This window comes from Oncorhynchus masou, chromosome 24 (assembly GCF_036934945.1).
Source record: "Oncorhynchus masou masou isolate Uvic2021 chromosome 24, UVic_Omas_1.1, whole genome shotgun sequence".
Lineage (NCBI taxonomy): Eukaryota > Metazoa > Chordata > Actinopteri > Salmoniformes > Salmonidae > Oncorhynchus > Oncorhynchus masou.
In genome coordinates, this window is record NC_088235.1 from 6,278,699 (window position 1) to 6,304,454 (window position 25,756).

At 46.6% G+C, this 25,756-nt stretch overlaps 1 protein-coding gene across 1 annotated transcript in view; it reads left to right on the plus strand.

Annotated features, from left to right (window-relative positions):
* The window catches only part of LOC135513373 (paladin-like), a 101,689-nt gene that overhangs the window by 61,942 nt on the left and 13,991 nt on the right, over positions 1 to 25,756 (plus strand). Inside the window, exons 15-17 of the mRNA XM_064936299.1 lie at positions 69 to 266; positions 22,087 to 22,227; positions 23,020 to 23,091. Coding sequence (XP_064792371.1) covers positions 69 to 266; positions 22,087 to 22,227; positions 23,020 to 23,091 — 411 coding nt within the window. The remainder of the gene's footprint in view (positions 1 to 68; positions 267 to 22,086; positions 22,228 to 23,019; positions 23,092 to 25,756) is intronic.

Sequence of the window (25,756 nt, forward strand, 5' to 3'; positions counted from 1 at the left end):
CTAACCTTACGTGGACAATAAAGTCAGTAAAGTGAGCCCCAGTCTGACTGTCCCTCCTCCGACCCCAGAAACTAGAGACAGCCCTGGGAGAGGAGGTTCAGAGAGCCCAGAAGTGGCTGGAGGTGACTCTGGAGCAGGAGAAACAGATGAAGATGTTTAAAAGCTGTCTGACGGTCCAGGAGGTGTTCAAGCAGTACCAGAGAACACACCAGGGACTGTTCTATAAACGTATCCCTCTGGCAGACTGCTGCGCCCCCAAGGAGGAGGTAAAGACAGACGCTACACACACACACACACATATATATATATATATATATATATATATATAACAGGTTTGTAACAGGTGGGGGGTGATATGAGGACAGTGACAGGTTTTCATGGGGCTGATATGAGGACAGGTTTTCATGGGGCTGATATGAGGACAGTAACAGGTTTTCATGGGGCTGATATGAGGACAGTAACAGGTTTTCATGGGGCTGATATGAGGACAGTAACAGGTTTTCATGGGGCTGATATGAGGACAGTAACATTTTTTCATGGGGCTGATATGAGGACAGTAACAGGTTTTCATGGGGCTGATATGAGGACAGTGACAGGTTTTCATGGGGCTGATATGAGGACAGTAACAGGTTTTCATGGGGCTGATATGAGGACAGGTTTTCATGGTGCTGTAATGAGGACAGTAACAGGTTTTCATGGGGCTGATATGAGGACAGTAACAGGTTTTCATGGGGCTGATATGAGGACAGTGACAGGTTTTCATGGGGCTGATATGAGGACAGTGACAGGTTTTCATGGGGCTGATATGAGGACAGGTTTTCATGGGGCTGATATGAGGACAGTAACAGGTTTTCATGGGGCTGATATGAGGACAGTGACAGGTTTTCATGGGGCTGATATGAGGACAGTAACAGGTTTTCATGGGGCTGATATGTGGACAGTAACAGGTTTTCATGGGGTTGATATGTGGACAGGTTTTCATGGGGCTGATATGTGGACAGGTTTTCATGGGGCTGATATGAGGACAGGTTTTCATGGGGCTGATATGAGGACAGTAACAGGTTTTCATGGGGTTGATATGAGGACAGTGACAGGTTTTCATGGGGCTGATATGAGGACAGTAACAGGTTTTCATGGGGCTGATATGAGGACAGTAACAGGTTTTCATGGGGCTGATATGAGGACAGTAACAGGTTGTCATGGGGCTGATATGAGGACAGTAACAGGTTTTCATGGGGCTGATATGAGGACAGTAACAGGTTTTCATGGGGCTGATATGAGGACAGTAACAGGTTTTCATGGGGCTGATATGAGGACAGTGACAGGTTTTCATGGGGCTGATATGAGGACAGTGACAGGTTTTCATGGGGCTGATATGAGGACAGTGACAGGTTTTCATGGGGCTGATATGAGGACAGTGACAGGTTTTCATGGGGCTGATATGAGGACAGTGGTTTTCATGGGGCTGATATGAGGACAGTAACAGGTTTTCATGGGGCTGATATGAGGACAGTAACAGGTTTTCATGGGGCTGATATGAGGACAGTAACAGGTTTTCATGGGGCTGATATGAGGACAGTGACAGGTTTTCATGGGGCTGATATGAGGACAGTGGTTTTCATGGGGCTGATATGAGGACAGTGACATGTTTTCATGGGGCTGATATGAGGACAGGTTTTCATGGGGCTGATATGAGGACAGTAACAGGTTTTCATGGGGCTGATATGAGGATAGTAACAGGTTTTCATGGGGCTGATATGAGGACAGTAACAGGTTTTCATGGGGCTGATATGAGGACAGTGACAGGTTTTCATGGGGCTGATATGAGGACAGTAACAGGTTTTCATGGGGCTGATATGAGGACAGTGACAGGTTTTCATGGGGCTGATATGAGGACAGTAACAGGTTTTCATGGGGCTGATATGAGGACAGTAACAGGTTTTCATGGGGCTGATATGAGGACAGTAACAGGTTTTCATGGGGCTGATATGAAGACAGTAACAGGTTTTCATGGGGCTGATATGAGGACAGTAACAGGTTTTCATGGGGCTGATATGAGGACAGGTTTTCATGGGGCTGATATGAGGACAGTAACAGGTTTTCATGGGGCTGATATGAGGACAGTGACAGGTTTTCATGGGGCTGATATGAGGACAGGTTTTCATGGGGCTGATATGAGGACAGTAACAGGTTTTCATGGGGCTGATATGAGGACAGTAACAGGTTTTCATGGGGCTGATATGAGGACAGTAACAGGTTTTCATGGGGCTGATATGAGGACAGTAACAGGTTTTCATGGGGCTGATATGAGGACAGTAACAGGTTTTCATGGGGCTGATATGAGGACAGTGACAGGTTTTCATGGGGCTGATATGAGGACAGTAACAGGTTTTCATGGGGCTGATATGAGGACAGTAACAGGTTTTCATGGGGCTGATATGAGGACAGGTTTTCATGGGGCTGATATGAGGACAGTGACAGGTTTTCATGGGGCTGATATGAGGACAGTAACAGGTTTTCATGGGGCTGATATGAGGACAGGTTTTCATGGGGCTGATATGAGGACAGTAAAGGTTTTCATGGGGCTGATATGTGGACAGGTTTTCATGGGGCTGATATGAGGACAGTAACAGGTTGTCATGGGGCTGATATGAGGACAGTAACAGGTTTTCATGGGGCTGATATGAGGACAGTAACAGGTTTTCATGGGGCTGATATGAGGACAGTAACAGGTTTTCATGGGGCTGATATGAGGACAGGTTTTCATGGTGCTGTAATGAGGACAGTAACAGGTTTTCATGGGGCTGATATGAGGACAGTAACAGGTTTTCATGGGGCTGATATGAGGACAGTGACAGGTTTTCATGGGGCTGATATGAGGACAGTGACAGGTTTTCATGGGGCTGATATGAGGACAGTAACAGGTTTTCATGGGGCTGATATGAGGACAGTGACAGGTTTTCATGGGGCTGATATGAGGACAGGTTTTCATGGGGCTGATATGAGGACAGTAACAGGTTTTCATGGGGCTGATATGAGGACAGTGACAGGTTTTCATGGGGCTGATATGAGGACAGTAACAGGTTTTCATGGGGCTGATATGAGGACAGTAACAGGTTTTCATGGGGCTGATATGAGGACAGTAACAGGTTTTCATGGGGCTGATATGAGGACAGTAACAGGTTTTCATGGGGCTGATATGAGGACAGTAACAGGTTTTCATGGGGCTGATATGAGGACAGTAACAGGTTTTCATGGGGCTGATATGAGGACAGTAACAGGTTTTCATGGGGCTGATATGAGGACAGTGACAGGTTTTCATGGGGCTGATATGAGGACAGTAACAGGTTTTCATGGGGCTGATATGAGGACAGTAACAGGTTTTCATGGGGCTGATATGAGGACAGTAACAGGTTTTCATGGGGCTGATATGAGGACAGTAACAGGTTTTCATGGGGCTGATATGAGGACAGTAACAGGTTTTCATGGAGCTGATATGAGGACAGTAACAGGTTTTCATGGGGCTGATATGAGGACAGTAACAGGTTTTCATGGGGCTGATATGAGGACAGTAACAGGTTTTCATGGGGCTGATATGAGGACAGTGACAGGTTTTCATGGGGCTGATATGAGGACAGTAACAGGTTTTCATGGGGCTGATATGAGGACAGGTTTTCATGGGGCTGATATGAGGACAGTAACAGGTTTTCATGGGGCTGATATGAGGACAGGTTTTCATGGGGCTGATATGAGGACAGTAACAGGTTTTCATGGGGCTGATATGAGGACAGTAACAGGTTTTCATGGGGCTGATATGAGGACAGTAACAGGTTTTCATGGGGCTGATATGAGGACAGTAACAGGTTTTCATGGGGCTGATATGAGGACAGTAACAGGTTTTCATGGGGCTGATATGAGGACAGTAACAGGTTTTCATGGGGCTGATATGAGGACAGTAACAGGTTTTCATGGGGCTGATATGAGGACAGTAACAGGTTTTCATGGGGCTGATATGAGGACAGTAACAGGTTTTCATGTGGCTGATATGAGGACAGTAACAGGTTTTCATGGGGCTGATATGAGGACAGTAACAGGTTTTCATGGGGCTGATATGAGGACAGTGACAGGTTTTCATGGGGCTGATATGAGGACAGTAACAGGTTTTCATGGGGCTGATATGAGGACAGTAACAGGTTTTCATGGGGCTGATATGAGGACAGGTTTTCATGGGGCTGATATGAGGACAGTGACAGGTTTTCATGGGGCTGATATGAGGACAGTAACAGGTTTTCATGGGGCTGATATGAGGACAGTGACAGGTTTTCATGGGGCTGATATGAGGACAGGTTTTCATGGGGCTGATATGAGGACAGTAAAGGTTTTCATGGGGCTGATATGTGGACAGGTTTTCATGGGGCTGATATGAGGACAGTAACAGGTTGTCATGGGGCTGATATGAGGACAGTAACAGGTTTTCATGGGGCTGATATGAGGACAGTAACAGGTTTTCATGGGGCTGATATGAGGACAGTAACAGGTTTTCATGGGGCTGATATGAGGACAGGTTTTCATGGTGCTGTAATGAGGACAGTAACAGGTTTTCATGGGGCTGATATGAGGACAGTAACAGGTTTTCATGGGGCTGATATGAGGACAGTGACAGGTTTTCATGGGGCTGATATGAGGACAGTGACAGGTTTTCATGGGGCTGATATGAGGACAGTAACAGGTTTTCATGGGGCTGATATGAGGACAGTGACAGGTTTTCATGGGGCTGATATGAGGACAGGTTTTCATGGGGCTGATATGAGGACAGTAACAGGTTTTCATGGGGCTGATATGAGGACAGTGACAGGTTTTCATGGGGCTGATATGAGGACAGTAACAGGTTTTCATGGGGCTGATATGAGGACAGTAACAGGTTTTCATGGGGCTGATATGAGGACAGTAACAGGTTTTCATGGGGCTGATATGAGGACAGGTTTTCATGGGGCTGATATGAGGACAGTGACAGGTTTTCATGGGGCTGATATGAGGACAGTAACAGGTTTTCATGGGGCTGATATGAGGACAGGTTTTCATGGGGCTGATATGAGGACAGTAAAGGTTTTCATGGGGCTGATATGTGGACAGGTTTTCATGGGGCTGATATGAGGACAGTAACAGGTTGTCATGGGGCTGATATGAGGACAGTAACAGGTTTTCATGGGGCTGATATGAGGACAGTAACAGGTTTTCATGGGGCTGATATGAGGACAGTAACAGGTTTTCATGGGGCTGATATGAGGACAGGTTTTCATGGGGCTGATATGAGGACAGTGACAGGTTTTCATGGGGCTGATATGAGGACAGTAACAGGTTTTCATGGGGCTGATATGAGGACAGGTTTTCATGGGGCTGATATGAGGACAGTAAAGGTTTTCATGGGGCTGATATGTGGACAGGTTTTCATGGGGCTGATATGAGGACAGTAACAGGTTGTCATGGGGCTGATATGAGGACAGTAACAGGTTTTCATGGGGCTGATATGAGGACAGTAACAGGTTTTCATGGGGCTGATATGTGGACAGTAACAGGTTTTCATGGGGTTGATATGTGGACAGGTTTTCATGGGGCTGATATGTGGACAGGTTTTCATGGGGCTGATATGAGGACAGGTTTTCATGGGGCTGATATGAGGACAGTAACAGGTTTTCATGGGGTTGATATGAGGACAGTGACAGGTTTTCATGGGGCTGATATGAGGACAGTAACAGGTTTTCATGGGGCTGATATGAGGACAGTAACAGGTTTTCATGGGGCTGATATGAGGACAGTAACAGGTTGTCATGGGGCTGATATGAGGACAGTAACAGGTTTTCATGGGGCTGATATGAGGACAGTAACAGGTTTTCATGGGGCTGATATGAGGACAGTAACAGGTTTTCATGGGGCTGATATGAGGACAGTGACAGGTTTTCATGGGGCTGATATGAGGACAGTGACAGGTTTTCATGGGGCTGATATGAGGACAGTGACAGGTTTTCATGGGGCTGATATGAGGACAGTGACAGGTTTTCATGGGGCTGATATGAGGACAGTGGTTTTCATGGGGCTGATATGAGGACAGTAACAGGTTTTCATGGGGCTGATATGAGGACAGTAACAGGTTTTCATGGGGCTGATATGAGGACAGTAACAGGTTTTCATGGGGCTGATATGAGGACAGTGACAGGTTTTCATGGGGCTGATATGAGGACAGTGGTTTTCATGGGGCTGATATGAGGACAGTGACATGTTTTCATGGGGCTGATATGAGGACAGGTTTTCATGGGGCTGATATGAGGACAGTAACAGGTTTTCATGGGGCTGATATGAGGATAGTAACAGGTTTTCATGGGGCTGATATGAGGACAGTAACAGGTTTTCATGGGGCTGATATGAGGACAGTGACAGGTTTTCATGGGGCTGATATGAGGACAGTAACAGGTTTTCATGGGGCTGATATGAGGACAGTGACAGGTTTTCATGGGGCTGATATGAGGACAGTAACAGGTTTTCATGGGGCTGATATGAGGACAGTAACAGGTTTTCATGGGGCTGATATGAGGACAGTAACAGGTTTTCATGGGGCTGATATGAAGACAGTAACAGGTTTTCATGGGGCTGATATGAGGACAGTAACAGGTTTTCATGGGGCTGATATGAGGACAGGTTTTCATGGGGCTGATATGAGGACAGTAACAGGTTTTCATGGGGCTGATATGAGGACAGTGACAGGTTTTCATGGGGCTGATATGAGGACAGGTTTTCATGGGGCTGATATGAGGACAGTAACAGGTTTTCATGGGGCTGATATGAGGACAGTAACAGGTTTTCATGGGGCTGATATGAGGACAGTAACAGGTTTTCATGGGGCTGATATGAGGACAGTAACAGGTTTTCATGGGGCTGATATGAGGACAGTAACAGGTTTTCATGGGGCTGATATGAGGACAGTGACAGGTTTTCATGGGGCTGATATGAGGACAGTAACAGGTTTTCATGGGGCTGATATGAGGACAGTAACAGGTTTTCATGGGGCTGATATGAGGACAGGTTTTCATGGGGCTGATATGAGGACAGTGACAGGTTTTCATGGGGCTGATATGAGGACAGTAACAGGTTTTCATGGGGCTGATATGAGGACAGGTTTTCATGGGGCTGATATGAGGACAGTAAAGGTTTTCATGGGGCTGATATGTGGACAGGTTTTCATGGGGCTGATATGAGGACAGTAACAGGTTGTCATGGGGCTGATATGAGGACAGTAACAGGTTTTCATGGGGCTGATATGAGGACAGTAACAGGTTTTCATGGGGCTGATATGAGGACAGTAACAGGTTTTCATGGGGCTGATATGAGGACAGGTTTTCATGGTGCTGTAATGAGGACAGTAACAGGTTTTCATGGGGCTGATATGAGGACAGTAACAGGTTTTCATGGGGCTGATATGAGGACAGTGACAGGTTTTCATGGGGCTGATATGAGGACAGTGACAGGTTTTCATGGGGCTGATATGAGGACAGTAACAGGTTTTCATGGGGCTGATATGAGGACAGTGACAGGTTTTCATGGGGCTGATATGAGGACAGGTTTTCATGGGGCTGATATGAGGACAGTAACAGGTTTTCATGGGGCTGATATGAGGACAGTGACAGGTTTTCATGGGGCTGATATGAGGACAGTAACAGGTTTTCATGGGGCTGATATGAGGACAGTAACAGGTTTTCATGGGGCTGATATGAGGACAGTAACAGGTTTTCATGGGGCTGATATGAGGACAGTAACAGGTTTTCATGGGGCTGATATGAGGACAGTAACAGGTTTTCATGGGGCTGATATGAGGACAGTAACAGGTTTTCATGGGGCTGATATGAGGACAGTAACAGGTTTTCATGGGGCTGATATGAGGACAGTGACAGGTTTTCATGGGGCTGATATGAGGACAGTAACAGGTTTTCATGGGGCTGATATGAGGACAGTAACAGGTTTTCATGGGGCTGATATGAGGACAGTAACAGGTTTTCATGGGGCTGATATGAGGACAGTAACAGGTTTTCATGGGGCTGATATGAGGACAGTAACAGGTTTTCATGGAGCTGATATGAGGACAGTAACAGGTTTTCATGGGGCTGATATGAGGACAGTAACAGGTTTTCATGGGGCTGATATGAGGACAGTAACAGGTTTTCATGGGGCTGATATGAGGACAGTGACAGGTTTTCATGGGGCTGATATGAGGACAGTAACAGGTTTTCATGGGGCTGATATGAGGACAGGTTTTCATGGGGCTGATATGAGGACAGTAACAGGTTTTCATGGGGCTGATATGAGGACAGGTTTTCATGGGGCTGATATGAGGACAGTAACAGGTTTTCATGGGGCTGATATGAGGACAGTAACAGGTTTTCATGGGGCTGATATGAGGACAGTAACAGGTTTTCATGGGGCTGATATGAGGACAGTAACAGGTTTTCATGGGGCTGATATGAGGACAGTAACAGGTTTTCATGGGGCTGATATGAGGACAGTAACAGGTTTTCATGGGGCTGATATGAGGACAGTAACAGGTTTTCATGGGGCTGATATGAGGACAGTAACAGGTTTTCATGGGGCTGATATGAGGACAGTAACAGGTTTTCATGTGGCTGATATGAGGACAGTAACAGGTTTTCATGGGGCTGATATGAGGACAGTAACAGGTTTTCATGGGGCTGATATGAGGACAGTGACAGGTTTTCATGGGGCTGATATGAGGACAGTAACAGGTTTTCATGGGGCTGATATGAGGACAGTAACAGGTTTTCATGGGGCTGATATGAGGACAGGTTTTCATGGGGCTGATATGAGGACAGTGACAGGTTTTCATGGGGCTGATATGAGGACAGTAACAGGTTTTCATGGGGCTGATATGAGGACAGTGACAGGTTTTCATGGGGCTGATATGAGGACAGGTTTTCATGGGGCTGATATGAGGACAGTAAAGGTTTTCATGGGGCTGATATGTGGACAGGTTTTCATGGGGCTGATATGAGGACAGTAACAGGTTGTCATGGGGCTGATATGAGGACAGTAACAGGTTTTCATGGGGCTGATATGAGAGGACAGTAACAGGTTTTCATGGGGCTGATATGAGGACAGTAACAGGTTTTCATGGGGCTGATATGAGGACAGGTTTTCATGGTGCTGTAATGAGGACAGTAACAGGTTTTCATGGGGCTGATATGAGGACAGTAACAGGTTTTCATGGGGCTGATATGAGGACAGTGACAGGTTTTCATGGGGCTGATATGAGGACAGTGACAGGTTTTCATGGGGCTGATATGAGGACAGTAACAGGTTTTCATGGGGCTGATATGAGGACAGTGACAGGTTTTCATGGGGCTGATATGAGGACAGGTTTTCATGGGGCTGATATGAGGACAGTAACAGGTTTTCATGGGGCTGATATGAGGACAGTGACAGGTTTTCATGGGGCTGATATGAGGACAGTAACAGGTTTTCATGGGGCTGATATGAGGACAGTAACAGGTTTTCATGGGGCTGATATGAGGACAGTAACAGGTTTTCATGGGGCTGATATGAGGACAGGTTTTCATGGGGCTGATATGAGGACAGTGACAGGTTTTCATGGGGCTGATATGAGGACAGTAACAGGTTTTCATGGGGCTGATATGAGGACAGGTTTTCATGGGGCTGATATGAGGACAGTAAAGGTTTTCATGGGGCTGATATGTGGACAGGTTTTCATGGGGCTGATATGAGGACAGTAACAGGTTGTCATGGGGCTGATATGAGGACAGTAACAGGTTTTCATGGGGCTGATATGAGGACAGTAACAGGTTTTCATGGGGCTGATATGAGGACAGTAACAGGTTTTCATGGGGCTGATATGAGGACAGGTTTTCATGGTGCTGTAATGAGGACAGTAACAGGTTTTCATGGGGCTGATATGAGGACAGTAACAGGTTTTCATGGGGCTGATATGAGGACAGTGACAGGTTTTCATGGGGCTGATATGAGGACAGTGACAGGTTTTCATGGGGCTGATATGAGGACAGTAACAGGTTTTCATGGGGCTGATATGAGGACAGTGACAGGTTTTCATGGGGCTGATATGAGGACAGGTTTTCATGGGGCTGATATGAGGACAGTAACAGGTTTTCATGGGGCTGATATGAGGACAGTGACAGGTTTTCATGGGGCTGATATGAGGACAGTAACAGGTTTTCATGGGGCTGATATGAGGACAGTAACAGGTTTTCATGGGGCTGATATGAGGACAGTAACAGGTTTTCATGGGGCTGATATGAGGACAGTAACAGGTTTTCATGGGGCTGATATGAGGACAGTAACAGGTTTTCATGGGGCTGATATGAGGACAGTAACAGGTTTTCATGGGGCTGATATGAGGACAGTAACAGGTTTTCATGGGGCTGATATGAGGACAGTGACAGGTTTTCATGGGGCTGATATGAGGACAGTAACAGGTTTTCATGGGGCTGATATGAGGACAGTAACAGGTTTTCATGGGGCTGATATGAGGACAGTAACAGGTTTTCATGGGGCTGATATGAGGACAGTAACAGGTTTTCATGGGGCTGATATGAGGACAGTAACAGGTTTTCATGGAGCTGATATGAGGACAGTAACAGGTTTTCATGGGGCTGATATGAGGACAGTAACAGGTTTTCATGGGGCTGATATGAGGACAGTAACAGGTTTTCATGGGGCTGATATGAGGACAGTGACAGGTTTTCATGGGGCTGATATGAGGACAGTAACAGGTTTTCATGGGGCTGATATGAGGACAGGTTTTCATGGGGCTGATATGAGGACAGTAACAGGTTTTCATGGGGCTGATATGAGGACAGGTTTTCATGGGGCTGATATGAGGACAGTAACAGGTTTTCATGGGGCTGATATGAGGACAGTAACAGGTTTTCATGGGGCTGATATGAGGACAGTAACAGGTTTTCATGGGGCTGATATGAGGACAGTAACAGGTTTTCATGGGGCTGATATGAGGACAGTAACAGGTTTTCATGGGGCTGATATGAGGACAGTAACAGGTTTTCATGGGGCTGATATGAGGACAGTAACAGGTTTTCATGGGGCTGATATGAGGACAGTAACAGGTTTTCATGGGGCTGATATGAGGACAGTAACAGGTTTTCATGTGGCTGATATGAGGACAGTAACAGGTTTTCATGGGGCTGATATGAGGACAGTAACAGGTTTTCATGGGGCTGATATGAGGACAGTGACAGGTTTTCATGGGGCTGATATGAGGACAGTAACAGGTTTTCATGGGGCTGATATGAGGACAGTAACAGGTTTTCATGGGGCTGATATGAGGACAGGTTTTCATGGGGCTGATATGAGGACAGTGACAGGTTTTCATGGGGCTGATATGAGGACAGTAACAGGTTTTCATGGGGCTGATATGAGGACAGTGACAGGTTTTCATGGGGCTGATATGAGGACAGGTTTTCATGGGGCTGATATGAGGACAGTAAAGGTTTTCATGGGGCTGATATGTGGACAGGTTTTCATGGGGCTGATATGAGGACAGTAACAGGTTGTCATGGGGCTGATATGAGGACAGTAACAGGTTTTCATGGGGCTGATATGAGGACAGTAACAGGTTTTCATGGGGCTGATATGAGGACAGTAACAGGTTTTCATGGGGCTGATATGAGGACAGGTTTTCATGGTGCTGTAATGAGGACAGTAACAGGTTTTCATGGGGCTGATATGAGGACAGTAACAGGTTTTCATGGGGCTGATATGAGGACAGTGACAGGTTTTCATGGGGCTGATATGAGGACAGTGACAGGTTTTCATGGGGCTGATATGAGGACAGTAACAGGTTTTCATGGGGCTGATATGAGGACAGTGACAGGTTTTCATGGGGCTGATATGAGGACAGGTTTTCATGGGGCTGATATGAGGACAGTAACAGGTTTTCATGGGGCTGATATGAGGACAGTGACAGGTTTTCATGGGGCTGATATGAGGACAGTAACAGGTTTTCATGGGGCTGATATGAGGACAGTAACAGGTTTTCATGGGGCTGATATGAGGACAGTAACAGGTTTTCATGGGGCTGATATGAGGACAGTAACAGGTTTTCATGGGGCTGATATGAGGACAGTAACAGGTTTTCATGGGGCTGATATGAGGACAGTAACAGGTTTTCATGGGGCTGATATGAGGACAGTAACAGGTTTTCATGGGGCTGATATGAGGACAGTGACAGGTTTTCATGGGGCTGATATGAGGACAGTAACAGGTTTTCATGGGGCTGATATGAGGACAGTAACAGGTTTTCATGGGGCTGATATGAGGACAGTAACAGGTTTTCATGGGGCTGATATGAGGACAGTAACAGGTTTTCATGGGGCTGATATGAGGACAGTAACAGGTTTTCATGGAGCTGATATGAGGACAGTAACAGGTTTTCATGGGGCTGATATGAGGACAGTAACAGGTTTTCATGGGGCTGATATGAGGACAGTAACAGGTTTTCATGGGGCTGATATGAGGACAGTGACAGGTTTTCATGGGGCTGATATGAGGACAGTAACAGGTTTTCATGGGGCTGATATGAGGACAGGTTTTCATGGGGCTGATATGAGGACAGTAACAGGTTTTCATGGGGCTGATATGAGGACAGGTTTTCATGGGGCTGATATGAGGACAGTAACAGGTTTTCATGGGGCTGATATGAGGACAGTAACAGGTTTTCATGGGGCTGATATGAGGACAGTAACAGGTTTTCATGGGGCTGATATGAGGACAGTAACAGGTTTTCATGGGGCTGATATGAGGACAGTAACAGGTTTTCATGGGGCTGATATGAGGACAGTAACAGGTTTTCATGGGGCTGATATGAGGACAGTAACAGGTTTTCATGGGGCTGATATGAGGACAGTAACAGGTTTTCATGGGGCTGATATGAGGACAGTAACAGGTTTTCATGTGGCTGATATGAGGACAGTAACAGGTTTTCATGGGGCTGATATGAGGACAGTAACATGTTTTCATGGGGCTGATATGAGGACAGTAACAGGTTTTCATGGGGCTGATATGAGGACAGGTTTTCATGGGGCTGATATGAGGACAGTAACAGGTTTTCATGGGGCTGATATGAGGACAGTAACATGTTTTCATGGAGCTGATATGAGGACAGTAACAGGTTTTCATGGGGCTGATATGAGGACAGTAACAGGTTTTCATGGGGCTGATATGAGGACAGTAACAGGTTTTCATGGGGCTGATATGAGGACAGTAACAGGTTTTCATGGGGCTGATATGAGGACAGGTTTTCATGGGGCTGATATGAGGACAGTAACAGGTTTTCATGGGGCTGATATGAGGACAGTAACAGGTTTTCATGGGGCTGATATGAGGACAGTAACAGGTTTTCATGGGGCTGATATGAGGACAGTAACAGGTTTTCATGGGGCTGATATGAGGACAGTAACAGGTTTTCATGGGGCTGATATGAGGACAGTAACAGGTTTTCATGGGGCTGATATGAGGACAGGTTTTCATGGGGCTGATATGAGGACAGTAACAGGTTTTCATGGGGCTGATATGAGGACAGTAACAGGTTTTCATGGGGCTGATATGTGGACAGTAACAGGTTTTCATGGGGCTGATATGAGGACAGTAACAGGTTTTCATGGGGCTGATATGAGGACAGTAACAGGTTTTCATGGAGCTGATATGAGGACAGTAACAGGTTTTCATGGAGCTGATATGAGGACAGTAACAGGTTTTCATGGGGCTGATATGAGGACAGTAACAGGTTTTCATGGGGCTGATATGAGGACAGTGACAGGTTTTCATGGGGCTGATATGAGGACAGTAACAGGTTTTCATGGGGCTGATATGAGGACAGTAACAGGTTTTCATGGGGCTGATATGAGGACAGTAACAGGTTTTCATGGGGCTGATATGAGGACAGTAACAGGTTTTCATGGGGCTGATATGAGGACAGTAACAGGTTTTCATGTGGCTGATATGAGGACAGTAACAGGTTTTCATGGGGCTGATATGAGGACAGTAACATGTTTTCATGGGGCTGATATGAGGACAGTAACAGGTTTTCATGGGGCTGATATGAGGACAGGTTTTCATGGGGCTGATATGAGGACAGTAACAGGTTTTCATGGGGCTGATATGAGGACAGTAACATGTTTTCATGGAGCTGATATGAGGACAGTAACAGGTTTTCATGGGGCTGATATGAGGACAGTAACAGGTTTTCATGGGGCTGATATGAGGACAGTAACAGGTTTTCATGGGGCTGATATGAGGACAGTAACAGGTTTTCATGGGGCTGATATGAGGACAGGTTTTCATGGGGCTGATATGAGGACAGTAACAGGTTTTCATGGGGCTGATATGAGGACAGTAACAGGTTTTCATGGGGCTGATATGAGGACAGTAACAGGTTTTCATGGGGCTGATATGAGGACAGTAACAGGTTTTCATGGGGCTGATATGAGGACAGTAACAGGTTTTCATGGGGCTGATATGAGGACAGTAACAGGTTTTCATGGGGCTGATATGAGGACAGTAACAGGTTTTCATGGGGCTGATATGAGGACAGTAACAGGTTTTCATGGGGCTGATATGAGGACAGTAACAGGTTTTCATGGGGCTGATATGAGGACAGTAACAGGTTTTCATGGGGCTGATATGAGGACAGTAACAGGTTTTCATGGGGCTGATATGTGGACAGTAACAGGTTTTCATGGGGCTGATATGAGGACAGTAACAGGTTTTCATGGGGCTGATATGAGGACAGTAACAGGTTTTCATGGAGCTGATATGAGGACAGTAACAGGTTTTCATGGAGCTGATATGAGGACAGTAACAGGTTTTCATGGGGCTGATATGAGGACAGTAACAGGTTTTCATGGGGCTGATATGAGGACAGTGACAGGTTTTCATGGGGCTGATATGAGGACAGTAACAGGTTTTCATGGGGCTGATATGAGGACAGTAACAGGTTTTCATGGGGCTGATATGAGGACAGTAACAGGTTTTCATGGGGCTGATATGAGGACAGTAACAGGTTTTCATGGGGCTGATATGAGGACAGTAACAGGTTTTCATGGGGCTGATATGAGGACAGTAACAGGTTTTCATGGGGCTGATATGAGGACAGTAACATGTTTTCATGGGGCTGATATGAGGACAGTAACAGGTTTTCATGGGGCTGATATGAGGACAGGTTTTCATGGGGCTGATATGAGGACAGTAACAGGTTTTCATGGGGCTGATATGAGGACAGTAACATGTTTTCATGGAGCTGATATGAGGACAGTAACAGGTTTTCATGGGGCTGATATGAGGACAGTAACAGGTTTTCATGGGGCTGATATGAGGACAGTAACAGGTTTTCATGGGGCTGATATGAGGACAGTAACAGGTTTTCATGGGGCTGATATGAGGACAGGTTTTCATGGGGCTGATATGAGGACAGTAACAGGTTTTCATGGGGCTGATATGAGGACAGTAACAGGTTTTCATGGGGCTGATATGAGGACAGTAACAGGTTTTCATGGGGCTGATATGAGGACAGTAACAGGTTTTCATGGGGCTGATATGAGGACAGTAACAGGTTTTCATGGGGCTGATATGAGGACAGTAACAGGTTTTCATGGGGCTGATATGAGGACAGGTTTTCATGGGGCTGATATGAGGACAGTAACAGGTTTTCATGGGGCTGATATGAGGACAGTAACAGGTTTTCATGGGGCTGATATGTGGACAGTAACAGGTTTTCATGGGGCTGATATGAGGACAGTAACAGGTTTTCATGGGGCTGATATGTGGACAGTAACAGGTTTTCATGGAGCTGATATGAGGACAGTAACAGGTTTTCATGGGGCTGATATGAGGACAGTAACAGGTTTTCATGGGGCTGATATGAGGAGAGTGACAGGTTTTCATGGGGCTGATATGAGGACAGGTTTTCATGGGGCTGATATGAGGACAGTAACAGGTTTTCATGGGGCTGATATGAGGACAGGTTTTCATGGGGCTGATATGAGGACAGTAACAGGTTTTCATGGGGCTGATATGAGGACAGTAACAGGTTTTCATGGGGCTGATATGAGGACAGTAACAGGTTTTCATGGGGCTGATATGAGGACAGTAACAGGTTTTCATGGGGCTGATATGAGGACAGTAACAGGTTTTCATGGAGCTGATATGAGGACAGTAACAGGTTTTCATGGGGCTGATATGAGGACAGTAACAGGTTTTCATGGGGCTGATATGAGGACAGTGACAGGTTTTCATGGGGCTGATATGAGGACAGTGACAGGTTTTCATGGGGCTGATATGAGGACAGTAACAGGTTTTCATGGGGCTGATATGAGGACAGTGACAGGTTTTCATGGGGCTGATATGAGGACAGGTTTTCATGGGGCTGATATGAGGACAGTAACAGGTTTTCATGGAGCTGATATGAGGACAGTAACAGGTTTTCATGGGGCTGATATGAGGACAGTAACAGGTTTTCATGGGGCTGATATGAGGACAGTAACAGGTTTTCATGGGGCTGATATGAGGACAGTAACAGGTTTTCATGGGGCTGATATGAGGACAGTAACAGGTTTTCATGGGGCTGATATGAGGACAGTAACATGTTTTCATGGGGCTGATATGAGGACAGGTTTTCATGGGGCTGATATGAGGACAGTAACAGGTTTTCATGGGGCTGATATGAGGACAGTAACAGGTTTTCATGGGGCTGATATGAGGACAGGTTTTCATGGGGCTGATATGAGGACAGGTTTTCATGGGGCTGATATGAGGACAGTAACAGGTTTTCATGGGGCTGATATGAGGACAGTAACAGGTTTTCATGGGGCTGATATGAGGACAGTAACAGGTTTTCATGGGGCTGATATGAGGACAGTAACAGGTTTTCATGGGGCTGATATGAGGACAGTAACAGGTTTTCATGGGGCTGATATGAGGACAGTGACAGGTTTTCATGGGGCTGATATGAGGACAGTGACAGGTTTTCATGGGGCTGATATGAGGACAGTAACAGGTTTTCATGGGGCTGATATGAGGACAGTAACAGGTTTTCATGGGGCTGATATGAGGACAGTGACAGGTTTTCATGGGGCTGATATGAGGACAGTAACAGGTTTTCATGGGGCTGATATGAGGACAGTGACAGGTTTTCATGGGGCTGATATGAGGACAGTGACAGGTTTTCATGGCTCTGATATGAGGACAGTAACAGGTTTTCATGGGGCTGATATGAGGACAGTAACAGGTTTTCATGGGGCTGATATGAGGACAGTGACAGGTTTTCATGGGGCTGATATGAGGACAGTAACAGGTTTTCATGGGGCTGATATGAGGACAGTAACATGTTTTCATGGGGCTGATATGAGGACAGTAACATGTTTTCATGGGGCTGATATGAGGACAGTGACAGGTTTTCATGGGGCTGATATGAGGACATGTTTTCATGGGGCTGATATGAGGACAGTAACAGGTTTTCATGGGGCTGATATGAGGACAGTAACAGGTTTTCATGGGGCTGATATGAGGACAGGTTTTCATGGGGCTGATATGAGGACAGGTTTTCATGGGGCTGATATGAGGACAGGTTTTCATGGGGCTGATATGAGGACAGTAACAGGTTTTCATGGGGCTGATATGAGGACAGTGACAGGTTTTCATGGGGCTGATATGAGGACAGTAACAGGTTTTCATGGGGCTGATATGAGGACAGTAACAGGTTTTCATGGGGCTGATATGAGGACAGTGACAGGTTTTCATGGGGCTGATATGAGGACAGTAACAGGTTTTCCTGGGGCTGATATGAGGACAGTAACAGGTTTTCACGGGGCTGATATGAGGACAGTAACAGGTTTTCATGGGGCTGATATGAGGACAGTAACAGGTTTTCACGGGGCTGATATGAGGACAGTAACAGGTTTTCATGGGGCTGATATGAGGACAGTAACAGGTTTTCATGGGGCTGATATGAGGACAGTGACAGGTTTTCATGGGGCTGATATGAGGACAGGTTTTCATGGGGCTGATATGAGGACAGTAACAGGTTTTCATGGGGCTGATATGAGGACAGTAACATGTTTTCATGGGGCTGATATGAGGACAGTGACAGGTTTTCATGGGGCTGATATGAGGACAGTGACAGGTTTTCATGGGGCTGATATGAGGACAGTGACAGGTTTTCATGGGGCTGATATGAGGACAGTAACAGGTTTTCATGGGGCTGATATGAGGACAGTGACAGGTTTTCATGGGGCTGATATGAGGACAGGTTTTCATGGGGCTGATATGATGACAGTAACAGGTTTTCATGGGGCTGATATGATGACAGTAACAGGTTTTCATGGGGCTGATATGAGGACAGTAACAGGTTTTCATGGGGCTGATATGAGGACAGTAACAGGTTTTCATGGGGCTGATATGAGGACAGTAACAGGTTTTCATGGGGCTGATATGAGGACAGTAACAGGTTTTCATGGGGCTGATTTGAGGACAGTAACAGGTTTTCATGGGGCTGATATGAGGACATTGACAGGTTTTCATGGGGCTGATATGAGGACAGTAACAGGTTTTCATGGGGCTGATATGAGGACAGTAACAGGTTTTCATGGGGCTGATATGAGGACAGTGACAGGTTTTCATGGGGCTGATATGAGGACAGTGACAGGTTTTCATGGGGCTGATATGAGGACAGTAACAGGTTTTCATGGGGCTGATATGAGGACAGTAACAGGTTTTCATGGGGCTGATATGAGGACAGTAACAGGTTTTCATGGGGCTGATATGAGGACAGTGACAGGTTTTCATGGGGCTGATATGAGGACAGGTTTTCATGGGGCTGATATGAGGACAGGTTTTCAGGGGGCTGATATGAGGACAGTAACATGTTTTCATGGGGCTGATATGAGGACAGTGACAGGTTTTCATGGGGCTGATATGAGGACAGTAACAGGTTTTCATGGGGCTGATATGAGGACAGTGACAGGTTTTCATGGAGCTGATATGAGGACAGTAACATGTTTTCATGGAGCTGATATGAGGACAGTAACAGGTTTTCATGGGGCTGATATGAGGACAGTAACAGGTTTTCATGGGGCTGATATGAGGACAGTGACAGGTTTTCATGGAGCTGATATGAGGACAGTAACAGGTTTTCATGGGGCTGATATGAGGACAGTAACAGGTTTTCATGGGGCTGATATGAGGACAGGTTTTCATGGGGCTGATATGAGGACAGGTTTTCATGGGGCTGATATGAGGACAGTAACAGGTTTTCATGGGGCTGATATGAGGACAGTAACATGTTTTCATGGGGCTGATATGAGGACAGTGACAGGTTTTCATGGGGCTGATATGAGGACAGTGACAGGTTTTCATGGGGCTGATATGAGGACAGTGACAGGTTTTCATGGGGCTGATATGAGGACAGTAACAGGTTTTCATGGGGCTGATATGAGGACAGTGACAGGTTTTCATGGGGCTGATATGAGGACAGGTTTTCATGGGGCTGATATGATGACAGTAACAGGTTTTCATGGGGCTGATATGATGACAGTAACAGGTTTTCATGGGGCTGATATGAGGACAGTAACAGGTTTTCATGGGGCTGATATGAGGACAGTAACAGGTTTTCATGGGGCTGATATGAGGACAGTAACAGGTTTTCATGGGGCTGATATGAGGACAGTAACAGGTTTTCATGGGGCTGATATGAGGACAGTAACAGGTTTTCATGGGGCTGATATGAGGACAGTGGTTTTCATGGGGCTGATATGAGGACAGTAACAGGTTTTCATGGGGCCGATATGAGGACAGTAACAGGTTTTCATGGGGCTGATATGAGGACAGTAACAGGTTTTCATGGGGCTGATATGAGGACAGGTTTTCATGGGGCTGATATGAGGACAGTAACAGGTTTTCATGGGGCTGATATGAGGACAGTAACAGGTTTTCATGGGGCTGATATGAGGACAGTAACAGGTTTTCATGGGGCTGATATGAGGACAGTAACATGTTTTCATGGGGCTGATATGAGGACAGTGACAGGTTTTCATGGGGCTGATATGAGGACAGTGACAGGTTTTCATGGGGCTGATATGAGGACAGTAACAGGTTTTCATGGGGCTGATATGAGGACAGTAACAGGTTTTCATGGGGCTGATATGAGGACAGTAACAGGTTTTCATGGGGCTGATATGAGGACAGGTTTTCATGGGGCTGATATGAGGACAGTAACAGGTTTTCATGGGGCTGATATGAGGACAGTAACAGGTTTTCATGGGGCTGATATGAGGACAGTAACAGGTTTTCATGGGGCTGATATGAGGACAGTGACAGGTTTTCATGGGGCTGATATGAGGACAGGTTTTCATGGGGCTGATATGATGACAGTAACAGGTTTTCATGGGGCTGATATGATGACAGTAACAGGTTTTCATGGGGCTGATATGAGGACAGTAACAGGTTTTCATGGGGCTGATATGAGGACAGTAACAGGTTTTCATGGGGCTGATATGAGGACAGTAACAGGTTTTCATGGGGCTGATATGAGGACAGTAACAGGTTTTCATGGGGCTGATATGAGGACAGTAACAGGTTTTCATGGGGCTGATATGAGGACAGTAACAGGTTTTCATGGGGCTGATATGAGGACAGTGGTTTTCATGGGGCTGATATGAGGACAGTAACAGGTTTTCATGGGGCTGATATGAGGACAGTAACAGGTTTTCATGGGGCTGATATGAGGACAGTAACAGGTTTTCATGGGGCTGATATGAGGACAGTAACAGGTTTTCATGGGGCTGATATGAGGACAGTAACAGGTTTTCATGAGGCTGATATGAGGACAGTAACAGGTTTTCATGGGGCTGATATGAGGACAGTAACAGGTTTTCATGGGGCTGATATGAGGACAGTAACAGGTTTTCATGGGGCTGATATGAGGACAGTAACAGGTTTTCATGGGGCTGATATGAGGACAGTAACAGGTTTTCATGGGGCTGATATGAGGACAGTAACAGGTTTTCATGGGGCTGATATGAGGACAGTAACAGGTTTTCATGGGGCTGATATGAGGACAGTAACAGGTTTTCATGGGGCTGATATGAGGACAGTAACAGGTTTTCATGGGGCTGATATGAGGACAGTAACATGTTTTCATGGGGCTGATATGAGGACAGTAACAGGTTTTCATGGGGCTGATATGAGGACAGTAACAGGTTTTCATGGGGCTGATATGAGGACAGTAACAGGTTTTCATGGGGCTGATATGAGGACAGTAACAGGTTTTCATGGGGCTGATATGAGGACAGTGACAGGTTTTCATGGGGCTGATATGAGGACAGTAACATGTTTTCATGGGGCTGATATGAGGACAGTAACAGGTTTTCATGGGGCTGATATAAGGACAGTAACAGGTTTTCATGGGGCTGATATGAGGACAGGTTTTCATGGGGCTGATATGAGGACAGTAACAGGTTTTCATGGGGCTGATATGAGGACAGTAACAGGTTTTCATGGGGCTGATATGAGGACAGTGACAGGTTGTCATGGGGCTGATATGAGGACAGTAACATGTTTTCATGGGGCTGATATGAGGACAGTGACAGGTTTTCATGGGGCTGATATGAGGACAGTAACAGGTTTTCATGGGGCTGATATGAGGACAGTGACAGGTTTTCATGGGGCTGATATGAGGACAGTAACAGGTTTTCATGGGGCTGATATGAGGACAGTAACAGGTTTTCATGGGGCTGATATGAGGACAGTAACAGGTTTTCATGGGGCTGATATGGGGGTGAAAATGGAAATCTTTGCTCTCCCTCTAGTGGTGTTGAATGTTATTACACGTTTTATGAATGATATAATTGAATTTTACCATCTGTGTGTGTGTGTGTGTGTGTGTGTGTGTGTGTGTGTGTGTGTGTGTGCCTGTGTGTGCCTGTGTGTGTGTGTGTGTGTGTGCCTGTGCGCGCCTGTGTGTGTGTGTGTGGTTTTCCTCAGGACTTTGACCAGCTCTTGGAGGCCATGAAGAGGACCTTGGCAGAGGACTCTCACTCAGCCTTCGTGTTCAACTGCTCCAACGGCAAGGGAAGGACCACCACGGCCATGGTCATAGCTGCTCTCACTGTCTGGCACTTCAATGTAAGACTACACTTCTGACTGTCTGGCACTTCACTGTAAGACTACACTTCTCACTGTCTGGCACTTCAATGTAAGGCTACACTTCTAACTGTCTGGCACTTCACTGTAAGACTACACTTCTCACTGTCTGGCACTTCAATGTAAGGCTACACTTCTCACTGTCTGGCACTTCAATGTAAGACTACACTTCTCACTGTCTGGCACTTCAATGTAAGGCTACACTTCTAACTGTCTGGCACTTCACTGTAAGGCTACACTTCTAACTGTCTGGCACTTCACTGTAAGGCTACACTTCTAATTGTCTGGCACTTCAATGTAAGAGTCTATTCTGGAGTACCAACCTATATTCCAGGAATAGTCCCATTTCACGTTTATTTGCTGCGTAATAAACACATTGCAGATGTTACCAGAACTGTTAAACCAACCTTGTCTCATCGCGCACCAGCGACTCCTGTGGCGGGCCGGGCGCAGTGCGCGCTAACCAAGGTTGCCAGGTGCACGGTGTTTCCTCCGACACATTGGTGCGGCTGGCTTCCGGGTTGGATGCTCGCTGTGTTAAGAAGCAGTACGGCTGGTTGGTGTTGTGTTTCTGAGGACACATGGCTTTCCAACCTTCGCCTCTCCCGAGCCCGTACGGGAGTTGTAGCGATGAGACAAGATAGTAGCTACTAAAAACAATTGGAAACCACGAAATTGGGGAGAAAAAGGGGAATAAAAGCAGAAGAAAAAAGAACTGTTAAACCAGCATTAAAACAGCCATGTTCATCCCCTGTGGGTTTGTCTCTGCCACAGGGCTTTCCTGAGTTTGGGGACGATGAGATTGTCAGTGTTCCTGATGCCAAGTACACGAAGGGAGAATTCAAGGTGAGTAACAATCATGAGAGACTTTTACCAAAAAGAGGGTTTGAATGAAACCTTAAAAGAGTTTTTAGATTGACCACATAGCAGAGACTATAGTGCTCCAGCTCAGTGTTAGAGCTGTAGTAGCCTAGCAACCACCTAACAGATGGGATTCTCCTCCGGTCTGGAATAGTCTGGCTGACAAAGTCACACCGACGTCTGTAAAAATGGGACATGATACATCTCTGCTTGTCACTCTGCGTTAAGGAGATAGATTTGGGGGTAAGGCCCTGCGATAGACTAGTGTCCTGTCCAGGGGGTAAGGCCCTGCGATAGACTAGTGTCCTGTCCAGGGGGTAAGGCCCTGCGGTAGACTAGTGTCCTGTCCAGGGGGTGTACTGAGGGGATAGACTAGTGTCCTGTCCAGGGGGTGTACTGAGGGGATAGACTAGTGTCCTGTCCAGGGGGTGTCCTGAGGTGATAGACTAGTGTCCTGTCCAGGGGGTGTACTGAGGTGATAGACTAGTGTCCTGTCCAGGGGGTGGACTGAGGAGATAGACTAGTGTCCTCTCCAGGGGGTGGACTGAGGAGATAGACTAGTGTCCTCTCCAGGGGGTGTACTGGTACATCAAGTTGCTTCACGCTTGGGGTCCATGGTAACACGTCACCACCATCTCTCTACCTGGGGTCCATGGTAACACGTCACCACCATCTCTCTACCTGGGGTCCATGGTAACACAACACCACCATCTCTCTACTCTACCTGGGGTCCATGGTAACACATCACCACCATCTCTCTACTCTACCTGGGGTCCATGGTAACACATCACCACCATCTCTTTACCTGGGGTCCATGGTAACACATCACCACCATCTCTCTACTCTACCTGGGGTCCATGGTAACACATCACCACCATCTCTCTACTGTAACTGGGGTCCATGGTAACACAACACCACCATCTCTCTACTCTACCTTGGGTCCATGGTAACACATCACCACCATCTCTTTACTCTACCTGGGGTCCATGGTAACACATCACCACAATCTCTCTACTCTACCTGGGGTCCATGGTAACACATCACCACCATCTCTCTACTCTACCTGGGGTCCATGGTAACACATCACCACCATCTCTCTACTCTACCTGGGGTCCATGGTAACACATCACCACAATCTCTCTACTCTACCTGGGGTCCATGGTAACACAACACCACCATCTCTCTACTCTACCTGGGGTCCATGGTAACACATCACCACCATCTCTCTACTCTACCTGGGGTCCATGGTAACACATCACCACCATCTCTCTTTACTACCTAGGGTCCATGGTAACACATCACCACCATCTCTCTACTCTACCTGGGGTCCATGGTAACACATCACCACCATCTCTCTACTATACCTGGGGTCCATGGTAACACATCACCACCATCTCTCTACTCTACCTGGGGTCCATGGTAAACCATCACCACCATCTCTCTACCTGGGGTCCATGGTAACACATCACCACCATCTCTCTACTCTACCTGGGGTCCATGGTAACACAACACCACCATCTCTCTACCTGGGGTCCTTGGTAACACATCACCACCATCTCTCTACTCTACCTGGGGTCCATGGTAACACATCACCACCATCTCTCTACTCTACCTGGGGTCCATGGTAACACAACACCACCATCTCTTTACTCTACCTGGGGTCCATGGTAACACATCACCACCATCTCTCTACTCTACCTGGGGTCCATGGTAACACATCACCACCATCTCTCTACTCTACCTGGGGTCCATGGTAACACATCACCACCATCTCTCTACCTGGGGTCCATGGTAACACATCACCACCATCTCTCTACTCTACCTGGGGTCCATGGTAACACATCACCACCATCTCTACTCTACCTGGGGTCCATGGTAACACATCACCACCATCTCTCTACTCTACCTGGGGTCCATGGTAACACATCACCACCATCTCTCTACTCTACCTGGGGTCTATGGTAACACATCACCACCATCTCTCTACTCTACCTGGGGTCCATGGTAACACATCACCACCATCTCTCTACTCTACCTGGGGTCCATGGTAACACAACACCACCATCTCTCTACCTGGGGTCCTTGGTAACACATCACCACCATCTCTCTACTCTACCTGGGGTCCATGGTAACACATCACCACCATCTCTCTACTCTACCTGGGGTCCATGGTAACACAACACCACCATCTCTTTACTCTACCTGGGGTCCATGGTAACACATCACCACCATCTCTCTACTCTACCTGGGGTCCATGGTAACACATCACCACCATCTCTTTACCTGGGGTCCATGGTAACACATCACCACCATCTCTCTACTCTACCTGGGGTCCATGGTAACACATCACCACCATCTCTCTACTGTAACTGGGGTCCATGGTAACACAACACCACCATCTCTCTACTCTACCTTGGGTCCATGGTAACACATCACCACCATCTCTTTACTCTACCTGGGGTCCATGGTAACACATCACCACAATCTCTCTACTCTACCTGGGGTCCATGGTAACACATCACCACCATCTCTACTCTACCTGGGGTCCATGGTAACACATCACCACCATCTCTCTACTCTACCTGGGGTCCATGGTAACACATCACCACAATCTCTCTACTCTACCTGGGGTCCATCGTAACACAACACC